The sequence below is a fragment of the Talaromyces stipitatus genome, genomic scaffold (genome assembly GCF_000003125.1).
Source record: "Talaromyces stipitatus ATCC 10500 scf_1105507295555 genomic scaffold, whole genome shotgun sequence".
Taxonomy (NCBI): Eukaryota; Fungi; Ascomycota; class Eurotiomycetes; order Eurotiales; family Trichocomaceae; genus Talaromyces; species Talaromyces stipitatus.
In genome coordinates this window covers 4188499-4201937 of record NW_002990116.1, presented here as the reverse complement: position 1 = coordinate 4201937, position 13439 = coordinate 4188499, and the positions used below count along the sequence as shown (strand labels likewise).

The 13439-nt window shown below is 44.4% G+C and overlaps 6 protein-coding genes across 6 annotated transcripts in view; 2 read left to right on the top strand and 4 right to left on the bottom strand.

The window, feature by feature from the left end:
• Nucleotides 1-316: 316 nt before the first annotated feature.
• On the top strand, nucleotides 317-1657 carry TSTA_126450 (uncharacterized protein; the record flags this gene model as incomplete). Its single annotated transcript, XM_002482884.1, has 2 exons — nucleotides 317-1151; nucleotides 1185-1657. The coding sequence occupies 2 exons, from the start codon at nucleotides 317-319 to the stop codon at nucleotides 1655-1657; spliced, it is 1308 nt and encodes a 435-aa protein (XP_002482929.1).
• A 235-nt stretch (nucleotides 1658-1892) lies between these two features.
• TSTA_126440 (uncharacterized protein) lies at nucleotides 1893-2500 on the bottom strand (the record flags this gene model as incomplete). Its single annotated transcript, XM_002482883.1, has 3 exons — nucleotides 1893-1962; nucleotides 2018-2214; nucleotides 2309-2500. The coding sequence occupies 3 exons, from the start codon at nucleotides 2498-2500 to the stop codon at nucleotides 1893-1895; spliced, it is 459 nt and encodes a 152-aa protein (XP_002482928.1).
• Nucleotides 2501-3501: 1001 nt separating this feature from the next.
• On the bottom strand, nucleotides 3502-4514 carry TSTA_126430 (metallo-beta-lactamase domain protein, putative; the record flags this gene model as incomplete). The annotated part of the gene is made up of 2 exons (XM_002482882.1): nucleotides 3502-4299; nucleotides 4353-4514. 2 exons carry the CDS (start codon nucleotides 4512-4514, stop codon nucleotides 3502-3504), a joined length of 960 nt encoding a protein of 319 aa, XP_002482927.1.
• A 1228-nt stretch (nucleotides 4515-5742) lies between these two features.
• On the bottom strand, nucleotides 5743-8685 carry TSTA_126420 (kinesin, putative; the record flags this gene model as incomplete). Its single annotated transcript, XM_002482881.1, has 3 exons — nucleotides 5743-6489; nucleotides 6577-8289; nucleotides 8398-8685. 3 exons carry the CDS (start codon nucleotides 8683-8685, stop codon nucleotides 5743-5745), a joined length of 2748 nt encoding a protein of 915 aa, XP_002482926.1.
• Nucleotides 8686-10940: 2255 nt separating this feature from the next.
• Nucleotides 10941-11848, bottom strand: TSTA_126410 (uncharacterized protein; the record flags this gene model as incomplete). Its single annotated transcript, XM_002482880.1, has 3 exons — nucleotides 10941-10978; nucleotides 11151-11745; nucleotides 11834-11848. The coding sequence occupies 3 exons, from the start codon at nucleotides 11846-11848 to the stop codon at nucleotides 10941-10943; spliced, it is 648 nt and encodes a 215-aa protein (XP_002482925.1).
• Nucleotides 11849-13169: 1321 nt separating this feature from the next.
• The window catches only part of TSTA_126400 (uncharacterized protein), a gene marked incomplete at both ends in the record, with an annotated part of 2435 nt that continues 2165 nt past the window's right edge, over nucleotides 13170-13439 (top strand). Inside the window, one exon of the mRNA XM_002482879.1 lies at nucleotides 13170-13218. Coding sequence (XP_002482924.1) covers nucleotides 13170-13218 — 49 coding nt within the window. The remainder of the gene's footprint in view (nucleotides 13219-13439) is intronic.

The following is a 13439-nucleotide window of genomic DNA, read 5'->3' as shown; positions in this document are numbered from 1 at the left end:
ATAGAAAAGGTAGATTATGTGATATCAATGGCGAAGTGAGATGAGATAAGATGTATTCCAGTGAGCTTTCGGGATATATGACCATCATTCCCGGGTCATATTTACATCGGCGTGTTTATTGATCGTTGCATGTCAACACTCCGATTGGGCCAGTGGCCGCAATATCGTCCCGTTTAATTATCCGAGGGAAGCGTGTCGAGAAATGCATTTATATATTGTCATTTTTGACGTAACGAGTATGCTTCAATTTTCAAGAGCATGGTAACTTCCTACCTATCTAGAAAACCATCAACAACATCACTAAGTAGCGACAATCATGCCGGCCGTACAAGCATCGAAGGTGAAATTGTCACCGCAGCACCTTGGGTTTGCTCGCATCGATGATAGTCCTGCCGGTGTTATTGAGACCGCAAACGAGCTGCTGCAGAAAAATCATGATAGTTACCACATGTACTTCCGAGATGTCGGTGGCCATAATCACATCTCTCACTCAATCCTTAGTGTTCTGGCCATGGGTGGTGGCCCAGAGGAGCTGAAGAGGGCATATGACGATGGCTACGGATATCAACGACCTTTGCCTCCACTGGACCCGGCAGTCGTTCAGGAACTCAGTGACCCAGAAAAGTTCAGGGCCAGAATGTTCAATCTCGATCAATATACAAATTTCTTGATATTCTTCGAGCATGAAATCGAAATCAAGGGCTGGAAAGCTGTCGTGCAGGAATATTGCTTCAGCCGCACGTCCCTTGCTGAAACTATGTTTTTTCAGCTGTATGAAGGCCTATTGCATCCTATCATTCATCTGGGTTTCGGTGTCGAGTTTGAACAGCCCAGTCTAATTGCTGAAGGTCTCGCGCACGCAGCATCACACGATCCCGGCAATATCGACACTTTCTTTCATCGTAGCGAGCAACTCGCACAGTCTGGCACTGTCCCGTCTAGGCCACTCATCGAGCTGTACGAGGAAGTTCGCCGCAACGAAAAGACCCGCACTGCAGGTCGCATGCAGGATGGGCCCTGGCGGTTGAGGGATGGCCCGCTGGCTCGCTGCATGGATGAGATAGTCGGAATTGCCGCGAAGTTCCAGATCTCACCTGAGGACTTGGAGCGTCGGACAGCCGAGATGATTAACTGTGCTGCATATAGCGCAGGTGCGGCACAGAGGCCTGGCAAAGTGCGTAAAGTTGACTTCTTTATCATGCATGATGTCACCTGTTCCATCTTCTTGAGCGTCTTGGTCAAGCAGCCTTGGATCAAAGTCGAGGACAAGACGCGGTTAGTAGAATGGAAGACAAGGCTGGACCTGGCTTGGTACGCGGCGAATGGAGCAGCGGAATTGCGCCTAGAAGACATCTCTGGGTATGCACCAACTGCAAGTAAGGGTATGGATTGGCGAGAGTTGTACAAAGCTGTGAACCAGGTTCATGACGACGGACACATCGCCAAATTTGTGCGAGCCCTGAAAAATGGGCAAGAGGCCTCAAGACCTTTTGAAGAGGGCGAATGGGCTTCTTTATTCCCTATTAAGGGTGACTTATGGTTGAAGATCGCTCAAATGGGATATGATACGACTAAGGATGGTATTGATAATGGTGATAAATGGGTCTGGGGCGCCGGTTTTGACCTTGCGTGGATGAAGGTGCCGAACTTGGAGTAAGCATAGTCAGTTGTACTATATACATGAACAAATACTTAAGGACTTGCTTAAAGAACACTGATTCAAAATATTCCCCGCTTGTTTCTGAGCGATGGACGTAGTGGATAGAGCCATAATAATGACTAATTGAGGCCTTGTTGTGCAAGGTAATATTCAAAGGCATATGGATTATATTTCTCTATCTAGTAACGTTGCCCAGATCAATCTAGTGAATATTGGACTCTGTCCGAGGCTTCTAGGAGTCCTTGAGGTCATCAACAACCTCGCCATCTCTCACGAACTCCTCAACCCATCCTATAGTCATCCTACGTTGGATTAGCATAATTGTTGCTTTGCTTAGTAGGAATGGCAGATACTGACATGCTTCTTTGCGTATCAGCGAACTTCTCATGATCACCAATAAGATGCTTTTTGTACCACGGATCCTGTTTCATACGTTTGTAATGTTCAATATCTTTGAAAACCACCTGGCTAAAACAGTCAAAGTCTGCAACATGCACCATCTGGTGGTCAAATAAGTGTGACATCAAAGCACGAGTCGAACTTTGATTATGAATCTGAATATGAGTTAGTCGCGTAATATTGTACACGGTACGTCATCTTATATCATAATCACTGTGCTAGAAATAAGGATTAGAGTGAGTCGCCTACTTGAGTCCATCTCTTAATACCATATTTGACCATTAAGCCCTTTGTCATAGGCGCCGAGATGTTAACCATATGATTTCGGTAGTCTTCCTCGCTCATGCCCGGTTTGCGATACCCGCAGATGGTCAAACAGAGATACTTGTCTTTTGGAGAGCCAGACGGCTCAGGCACCTCAGGTTCGGTGAATGTTGTCATAGTTAGACCACACGATTCAATTGGTCAATTAGTCGTTTACCTAGGCTCGAGGAATCAGATATACGAATTTTGGAGTATGATAACACGGATTGGCCAGAAGAGAAAGCATAAGCTGTTGAAAAAGATGTAAAAAAAGGGGACACCACGGCATACCCGCATCTCGGCCCGGTAATGAATTGGCTACGGCAGGGAAGACAATTGCTTTTTTCAAAAGTTCCGAGCCCAACATTGACGTACGGTTTAATGCTGTAGTCAGACACCCTTGACAGACGGGATCGGGGTATTTGTTGGCTTACTGACAGATCTCGGTATACAGCATGGCGTGCTTGGAACGAAACTCTTCCTGGTTAGATGCCTCGTATTATTTGACGTACGTCAGGAATCAGTTTTGTCCCGAGCTTGCTGTATTGCCCCGATCTTCTTGGTCTCGGGATGATATATCATCTGTCTTGGCCAATCCAAGTTCAGCACGCTTGCCAACGGACAATATGTCTTCTAAAATTGCTCCTATCACTAAATAAGGGGTTGGGGATATTAAACTTGTTGCGTAGTATCGCTAGACCCAGAAACTCCTACCAAATCGAACGTAGAACCATGCGGCAGCGAAATCGTGACGTTTGACTCTCTAATGAGTGCTATAATACAGAACAAAGCCCCATATATGATCCAAGTTGCTTTCCCGTAACACTTTGACATTATAAAAAACACAAAGGTGTTAAAGCTTTTATAAATTGCGGGTGTTGGCGCATCGTAGATATGGTGGCTGCGCGCTTGGATGTTTACAGGTTGCCTCAACGTGAAGGGTAGAGTAGGTTCTGAGTGTATCCACCCACATATATCTAAAGACAACAGTGAAAATCAAGAGGGGGAGATGTTATCTAATTAATCACTATCTAATAAAAAGATTGTAGAAATTATGATCCAATAAACTGATCTTATATAACGTTGAAAAAGCTCTTCAATTATTCTCTATCGATATGCCAGTCTATCTATTGCTAGCTCTAGATTGCCTCAATGGCAAACCACTTCTTCACTCCTCTCCTCATCTCAAATGCAACGACGCCATCTTCAGCCAATTTTCTTAGGACTTCATCCATGAAGGGTTCAAGCGCCAACTCTCTGACCGCTGAGTCCACCCCATTGCCGTAAATGGTCGCCACTAGCTCTTTGACCGTGGCACTACCCTTACCACGTCCTTGATCAAGACTTGCATCGTGCTTAGCCTGCACCAGCGCCTTCAATACCTGTTGCTCGCGCCGCAGTTTTTGCGCCAGCTCGCCAGCAATCTTGGCGCGCAGGTCGGCGATTACGATGCCGTGAGCAGGGTAGCCCTTAACGCAGTTTTCTGACTGCATCTTCCGTAAAGTATCCATCCACGTGCTGAGATGCTCCACGGCAGAGGTGCCGTGACCAAGTATGTTGTCTCCCGTGAACATGGCCTGCTCTTCTTCAAGGATGAAGCACATATGGTCGCTGGAGTGGCCTGGAGTATGCACTGCGCGGACTGTGGCGCCTTCAACCTTGAAGATTTGCCCGTCTGTGATAGGCTGCTGAGTTTTGCTCGGTGTGTGTTTGTAGATTGATGAAGCAAGATTCGGGTACATGCGAATCAAGTCAGGAACACCACCTGTGTGGTCGCCATGCCAATGAGTAAGAAGTACATGGGATAGTGAAATTCCGTTGTTAGTGAGAGTTTGCTCGATGAGATCTGCCCAATCTGGAATACCCTGGCCTGTGTCAATGATGAGGCGCTCCGGACCAGTGCCGACGATGAATGTGTTTGTCCCTTGTAAAGTAAACTGTAGATAGATCTTTTAGTTCATATGGCAGGCAAATTGAAGTCTCAACGTACCTTCCCTGGATTTTGACCGAGCACTCGAAGGACTCGCGGAGTAATCTGCTCTACATCGAATATTTTGGGTAAAACTTTCTGCTGGCTTTCCAAATAATCTTCAAAGGCACAAATGTTGAGAGCCTTGTTGATTTGGCGGTAGCCTCCTTCACCGGGTGCCATTGTCTAAACTACTACCAATTTCGAAAACTGGACAGGCACCCTTTCATGTATGAATGTTAACAATGCAAGACGAATATAATATTACAAGAAAGACATAGTAATCGAAACAACGGTCTACCAGAGCTTGTAAGCATATTTAATCCTTTAACGGATGAGCATGTTGTCGGGTCCGAAGATCTCATTGCGAAATCGGTCATCGGACGAAAGACCGCTGTAATGCCGTGTTGACGCAAAGCAAAATACCCCGTGTGATATCTTTCGCTTTATCTTTTACTTGAAAATGATGATTTCAGATGATGCAGTCAAAACGGATCTATAGACTTTCCAGGAACCTTATTCTTGGTAATAACATGAATTATAGATGAGTGCAATGGCTGATGCTTTGCCTATAGCAGGATACCGTCAATTAATTTATATATCCACATTCAATCCTCCTAGGTCACTTACTGTACTTTAACCGCGCTGCCCTTTAAATATCTTCGACAATCACTCAACTAAAGCTAGAACGATCTTCCGTAACCCGTGGTCATGATAGTAGATATCTCTTTACTTTGTGTTCATCTTTTTGAGCGATCCATCAGAAAGCCTAGGTTTACAGTACAGTGCAAAAAGTCTTGGCCAAACCGGCCGAAAACCCCGCACACACAAAATCATATATAACTTGTTTTATTGGTGACCTCACTCAGTCAAGATAGGCAATGCATATATAGTTTGGCCGCAACGGGTCACCTGTCGTTGAGGTCTTACGCACAAAGCGTATGAGCTACATCAGTATCTAACTCCTTGAAGCACTTTTGTGATTCTGAACCTTCAGATAGTAAGTTAGATTATGAAGTTCATAATAGACTGCGATAGCAAGGCTGATCTGTGGTCTCCGTTTTGACACAAATAATGTAACTTCATTGAGCTTAGTAAGTACGCGATGAATCTGAGATAGACGTTCCCAATCACTGTCTATAAAAGAAGGGATACAGCGCCTTGCAGGTTCGGCTTTACACAATTTGCGACTCTTTGACTCTTTCTCAGCGCCACTCCCGTAGCCTAATCTATAAGTTACTTGGTTTAGACTAGTATTCGAGTACTGTACGGCGCATATGGGACGTAAGCGTACAATCATGTTGGTAAGCACGGTTTGATACATACAGTAATAGAATTAGTTGTCACATGCTATGCGTAACCGAAAAAGCTATTACTTCATGATCAAAACTAGACAATATGACGTGCCAAATTAATCCACATCTTGTAACTCTTGGTCTGCGGGCACCAGCGAGGGTGTTCTGGCAGCGATGATGAGAGGATGGTTTCTAAGGTATAATTTAGCACCTAATCGTCTTTGGGCATAAGGAAGATTGATGTGCTCCTCACGGCCCGACTGGGTAGTTATCACAGCTGCTGAAGATCCTGATGAAACTTCCCGCAGGGGCTGCGGGCATTCTTTTCCAATGAGCGGTGTTTGATCTGGTAATGCACTAGTCTCAACCATCCAACCACTGAGAGCACGAGAGGATGAGATGGAATTTGGGTGAGTAGGCCCTAATATTTTGCTGCATAGGTGGGAACATTCTTCCATCAGGGTCAAGGCATCCTGTAGCTTTCCCTGACATTTCAAAGTATAGGCAAGGTTATTCATGCTGATCAGAGTGGAGGGATGCTCAGCTCCCAGCACTGTCTTCCTTATCTCCATTACTTGCACCTCCAGCTTCTCAGCTTCATTCCATCGACCTTGATTCCAGTAGGTTGATGCCAGATTCGCCATGCTGATCAGAGTATCAGGATGCTTAGCACCCAGTACTGTCTTGAATGTATCCATTACTTGCACCTCTAGCTTCTCGGCTTCATTCCATCGACCCTGATTCCGGTAGGTTGATGCTAGGTTCGCCATGCTGGTCAGAGTATCAGGATGTTCAGCTCCCAGTACTGTCTTCCTTGTCTCCATTACTTGCACAAACAGCCTCTCAGCTTCATTCCATCGACCCTGGTTCCAGTAGGTTGATGCCAGGTTCGCCATGCTGGTCAGAGTGAAGGGATCTTGAGGACCAGCTTTCTCCTAATCGATCCTCACCAGTTTCTTGTAAAGTAACTCTGCTTCTCGATATCTTCCGTCACTGGTAAGACAATCTGCAATCTTTTCAGTCAAATTGAGGTAATCTTCCTCCTGTGTAACAAATTCATTTTCACGCACAAGTGCTAAAGCATGGGGAAGGTATTCCCGCCAAAGTCCTCGATTCGTGTGGTGATCATCTGGAAACACATTCTGCATATGTTCAGCCACCTGTTGGATCCAGTGACTAAATAATGCATTCTTTCTAAGCCAGTTTCGGGTTGCAATATGCACAAGTCTGTGAATACCTATATCCCTCTCTTGGCCATTTGTAAACGAGTATGCATTTAGAAGTCCTAAAGCATCGACTTTTTGCTTTCTGGATGATGGTTGAGGAAGGAGGGATTGGGGAATATTTCGTGGGTCAATACAGGCCATGAAAGATAGGTAGTCTATCGCTAGTTGATCTTGACGTTGAATTTGTTGGAACGAGATTAACCAGGTGGTGATCACCGGGTTTTGGATATCCTTATAACGCCCTGGATCCTTGAAGTCTTCGCTCAGGAGTTCCACAGCATCTTGCTCCTGCTCTTGAAGAAGTGCAAGGTAGGTCGACAACATGATGCCATTTTCAAGAATATATGCTGATGCCTGCGCAATTGCTAATGGGAGAAAGGCTAGTTGTTTAAGGAGAGTAGCGGTTATGTTAGTATCTTCAAGTAAGTTCTTATGTACCAATGTCTTCTCTAGGATTTTGAGTGCAGTTTTTTTATTTATGTCTGGGATTGGAAAATTCTCGGTGTGACTAGCTGCTAACCACATCCCTGCATCATCCGCATTATCAAAAATCAGAAGCCACTTTCCTGCACGCTCAGAGCTGAGGTATATCTTGACCTGTTTTTTAACCTCTGCTGGATTCACATCAGGAAGTCCGAGTTTTTGCGCAATGTGCAGGAACATCTGCTCAACCATTGCATGGCTGGTACAGGAGATCCAGTAGACTGAGCACTCCTTGTCTCGATCCTGTATATGGTACGCTAGCTCAAGGGCCACTTGGGTTTTCCCGACCCCTCCTAAACCGGTGATTGCAATCCTCCTGGGCCCATCTTGCACTGTGACTAATTCTTCCAGTTTTATAATTTCATCCTCACGACCGACAAAATTTGGATTTCTTGCAAGCGATACTACCCAGTGCCGCATTTTATTGCTTTTTACCAGGTTACTACCCGTAAAGCTAATTGGAATAACCGATAATAGTAGTTTTGCATAAGTAGCTGCTGTTAAAGCTGCATAACCTTGCCACTGCTTCTGCTTATGAGAGTCGCAATAATCGCATATCCCACGGGTCATAAGCGTTGGAAGCTCATCCATTATGCCTGCTGCCTCCATCTTAAAGTAGAGAATCCTATGCTGTTGTGCTAGACGGTCTCTTGTCTCTGAGTCTTTCATCACCTCATCTCCTGATGCAATCAAACCATAATGGATATAAGGGGTCTTGATGCCACGTGGTTGTCGTTTGATTAATTGCTCTTTATCACAATTTTCATAGGTATCTTTGCCAGTGGCATGGTGATAGGAGGAATAAAATAACAAGTCCATATACTGTTCTGGGGGTAAAAATCTTTCTTGCATCTTAGGGTTTTGTTCTAGAGTTTTCCATACTATGTTGTAAAGGGTGTTCTTGGTCTTAGTCATTTGTTTCGCCTCCAGCCGACTTAGATGCGTTAAGAGAGCCTATGGTGGTTTGTTCAAAGTTCCTGTTGGCTCGAATTGGCCACCTTGAACTGCCTTGCCATAATCATACTGTATCACTCCACTGTGCTTTCCAACCGGTTTACTGACCACGACATCGCCTCCAATTCCCACCATCAGTCCATATTGCAGCCGAGGAAAGGTGGAACGCATGTGAGATACCACAGCCGCGGTAGACACTGTGCTGTATACACCAGCTGGTAAGTAGGCAATGACAATATAGTGACCATTTATTTCGCCAAGCTCGTAGGCGTTCAGATCAGTGGAAGGTTTCGGCAGGGGACTATGAGTTTTGTCCAGCATGACGCGGGCCGCTGCGGCTTCCAACGGCAAGGCATATATCCACGCAACGGTGTAGCTGTCATGCGTCAAAACCATCATTAAGGGATAAAACAGGGAACTGGATAAACAAGTCAAGAATCGATGTCCTGTCGTCCTGATAAGTCAAGATTAACTGTGAAGCCTTTTTATGATGCTAGAGGAATGCAAAGCACTGTTCACCAAGCTGAAGGGGAGTGGTAAAAGCTTCATGCAAGGATGACAACTTAACGCGCGGTCGCATAGCCGTGGAAATCTGCATGCTACTCTACTCAAGGCAATAGGAATCCATACGGCGAGTACTCCGTATACCACGATATTTTGTTATGCATCTCTATTCAGAACTCCATACCGTCCTCCCACGAAGCAGTCTGAATCCGTCTCGCTCACGAGTCGGATCAGGTATTACTATTTTCCGATGGCTGCCTACCGTAAATTACTGAATTCATAGACTAAACTAGTATGGATTTGTGAATGTGAGTGGGACATGTAATTGTATGTATTGTGTGTATCCTATTTAAGGAAAAAAGCTCAGACACTAGGTGTCTATACAAAATATCGTGCAGATGTGTGTATGCTAGCTTAGTAAGAGGGTTCTCAGCAATCGCTATAGCGAGGGGAATCAACCGCCAATAAGAGTCAAGTGTGGATTTTATGCTTCCTATTGCAACTTCATGGTCCTCTTCACTATCTATTCTCAACTCGCTTGGGTGACCTGAAAGTAATCCCACAACCAATTTGTAACGGGGGCAGGATGTGAACATTTCTGAGAGCGATATAGGTATGTCTGAGGAAGATGAGTTCAGTATGGTAGTCGCACTAATAGCGACTTTGCGCAGGTGGGTCCTGAACTTTGAACTTCGAATCTAGGCTCGTAGTGGTAGGCGGTAAGGCTTTCCATCTTGGCATTCTTGGCATCACATGATGTCGGACTAAAGTATATAGCTAGCGTTCGGCGCGGGTCTTGAGCATTTCATGACCCGCACTAGATGCTGTCGGATTAGTCGGTTTATTCCAGGCCAATCCTGAAAAGTGTTTTACTAGGATCAAAGAAAAGAAGTGACTAGCAAGATTGTATGTATTGAGTTCTGTTCTGTCTGTTCATCAAGTTTCAAAGCTGGGCTTTTATAAACATCTTTGGCGGGGTGATTTGTGAGCTATCATGAGGGGTAAACATTGGGCTGAAATCTAGGTGCCTTTTTAGACCTGTAAGATCGAACATCAAGTCTCTCTGCCTCGTTTGTAGTCCAGATTATCTGACAGATGCTACGAATTGTCAATCCTTACCTGAGGAAGCTAGTCTTGTAAAATAAAACATAACATTTTACACAAGTATCTTCCCACGTAATTCTCTCCTAAAGATACTTCCAACCTATATTTTGAATTTGCAAAAATGACACAGCCATCTCAAGATTTGATGCTCACTCAGGGGTTTGGCTCGAGCCATGATTCCAACGTGTATATGAGCCAATATACGTCTCAAGTCCCAATGCCCTCCAGCCTGCCACAAGGCCCTGTACGATTAGGCCAATATCCGCCTCAAGGCCGAGCCCTCAAGTCTGCCACAAAGCCCTATGCCCTCAAGCCAAACCCCAGCGCTAGTGCCGGGTAATCCTGTATTAATCCAATATGCACTAGATGACTCGGTTCGAGGCGGACGAGGCCAAACTCTCAAGGATTGGGAACGCCTAGAGCTCCTCAAAATTTGTGTTGAGAATCAAACTGTCCTAGTTACTGAGACAAAGACTAGTTATTGGAGACAAGTGAGCATGCGATTCGAAAACAGACTAGGCGCAGATATTCAGCTCAATCCTGTGAGAAAGTGATCATGCAGCTTGTGCAGAGCCGGCGCCAATATCTCAAGGAGCACGTGACTGGTAATTCAGTGGGTGAATATTCGGAAATAACGCCATTTGTTGACGAGATGATCACTGTACTCGACCAAGTCGATGAGAATATATGTTTGAAAGCTCAAAAGCCAAAGAACGTCGTGAAGAATTGGAGCAAGATATACAGCACCGTGACGAGATAATGCAACGTATATCTGAAGGCGTAACAATATCTAGATCCTCCTCGGAGGCACGTAAAGAGCGCAAATCGCGGCGCAGAACACGGAGTTCAACACCCAGCAGCTCCCAATTTGATCCAGATGAGGCAATTCTTTTAGAAATTTCAGGAATTCGAGAGGCAATTGCTCAAGATTCGTCAAATAATAGGCGAATTACCCAGCTTGAGGATCAATATCGTCTTCTGCAAGAGACAGTTAGATAAAGTGAGCAGGCGGTTAGGGGAAATCAGGAACCAATCGAGCGAAATCAGGTATCCTTGGAAAAGCATGAGGGCTTGTTGACGGCTATATTGAGCACATTACAAGATATTCAACGTACCAATAAGCAAATAGCTCCTCAATGACAGCCACTTTATACCATAGTGCGAAGTAATCACGTTCCCATAAAAAATTGTATGGATATTAGTTAGTAAAATAGATATTCGATAATGAAGAGCCACAGGCTGTAATAAGGTACGTTGATCGGGCTTAAATTGAGTCGTAGCGAACTGGGTGACCACCTTACCAAAGGCATTCTCAATTCCTATCCGGTCACTTGACAGCACCTTAATGAGCCGCTTCTCCTTGCGCGTAAGAGGTCTCGTGACCTTGTATGGAGTAATAATTCGGAAAGAACTGGTGTAGGCAATATCCCCATATAAAAATAGCTGTTCTCGTTGTTTCATTATTTCACGAAGCTTCTCGGGAAGCCCGCAGGACTGATACATGGTAATATCGTGCGTGGAGCCGGGGAAAGGCCCATGAAGAGAAAGGATAAGGCCGTCAGGCGCCACAGTCCCTTGATATTTGATGCCATGTGCACCCTCATAGCCATTATAGAATATTTTCTGATCCCTGATTGGTCGGCATATCTCACGAAAAGTGCCATCAATAAAGCCCCAAATCCGTATGGCACCCTTAGAGACCTTTTCTAGGCTACTGGCGTAGGTGGCCATGCGCTCATACGTCAAGGTAGGGTGCCAATCAAGGATATGGTTATAACGAACCGCTAGATATCTCAAATTAAGCTTCAAAACGACCGATATATAAGTGGCAGAGCGGCCAAATAAGAGCTGCAATTCGTAAAGCCTTTTGTAGGCTAGGCTAGGTGATAAAGAATAGCACATATAGCAAATTCTGGTGTAGGGGCGTAGCGCCTACGGCCGTATTCGACATTTTCTAACACGAAGCATTCCAATATCTCATAGATTTGTGTGCGATTAAATCTAGAAAGTAATTTGTTAATATTTTTCATATAATATGGTTTCTTGGAGCTACCGGAGAAAGAATTTGACAGCATGGTCGTTCCATGCATCTAGGGAGAATTCGAAATTGGTGTAAAAATTGACGAATTTTGGTTTTCTTGCGCGACGTCTTCGAATCAAAATGTATAACAAAATTAGTATTAATCGAAGCAGAATTTCTCGACAAATCCAAGGCTCCATTTTCTTTGTAAATACAATGTGATTTCAGTGAGAAACATGATGTTAAAAAATGTTGGGAATATCACCTCACATCACATATCACCTTTGCCAGCTATTTACATCCATACTAGATCATCTAGTATGCGCGCAGCTTTTTGGTCTAGTTGGTCAAAAGCCCAACAAAAAATATATCATCTTTTTTGAAGCCTAAGCTAGGTAAGCGAGAAGCAGATTTATGGTGTTTGTACGAGCCTGTAATGCCAAGACGGGCCACTACTGGGTTGTGAATGCCTTATTGATGCCTTGTGAGGCATAATTAGGCATCAATTTCTTTCTGCCTCAGAATTTAAGTTCAGAGTTCAAAGTTCGGCATGTCTGCGCAAAGTCTCTACAAATAAAATTGAGCTATGAACGTGGGTGCATCTGCACTAGTACTAGTACGATAAGCTTCCTAACACGGAATATGGGTTCAATTGAGTAGTCTCAGTTGTCTAAGTTCTCTCTCCCTTCGAGATATCTGACACCGACGCGGTAAGGGATTCCTTGTGTAGTGTTGGAACTCAGAATGAGCTAAACCAATTTGGGAATAGGACAAGATTTGCGTATCAAGAAATTTCGAGAATTGGCATCACATTCCGACGCGATATTGAACATTACAAATCAACTTTACAGCCTATCTCTAGAAAGTTCGATTTGCACAAGTGTCGACTTTTGGTGATATCACTTCTATGGAATCTTGTATATAAAAACAGGTTCAATACTCCTAGATAGTGGTTTTAGAGGAGTGCCGGAAAATAGACCTAGTTCCTTATACGTATTGTTTAACGTAATCGGTAAGCGAACCGGCCATGTAAGCGAACCGGCCACCTCTCCGGAAAATAACTCTCTATATTGATTTCAAATCCCAATTTCTCAATCACGTACAAATTATATACAAAAATCTAACTACTAGTACGACTAGGACATTGATTTATTCTATGCCCCATAACGTTACAACCACTGCAGCGAAATTGGCGGCGTACGACTGCTTGAGAAGCTGGGAGCTCCGGCTCAGCCAGAGTAGTAGTAACAGCATGAGATGCCTCAACCTGACCTTGTACGAGCGCCTGAGCTTCCTCTCTAGTAATCCCTTGCTCAATAGATATCTGTTTATTAGATCTTTTGCGCTTTTGCTTCTCTTTTTCATGCGCAGCTCGTAAATCACGGTTTTCTTTCCGTACGAGTAAAGCATCATTCGCTAGTATTTCGTAGGCTTTTGATAACCGTATAACTGCCTGATTGATTTCTTCATTCTGATTCAGGCTTCCTGTACGCTTATTTATACGCTTATTGATTGTAGTTGA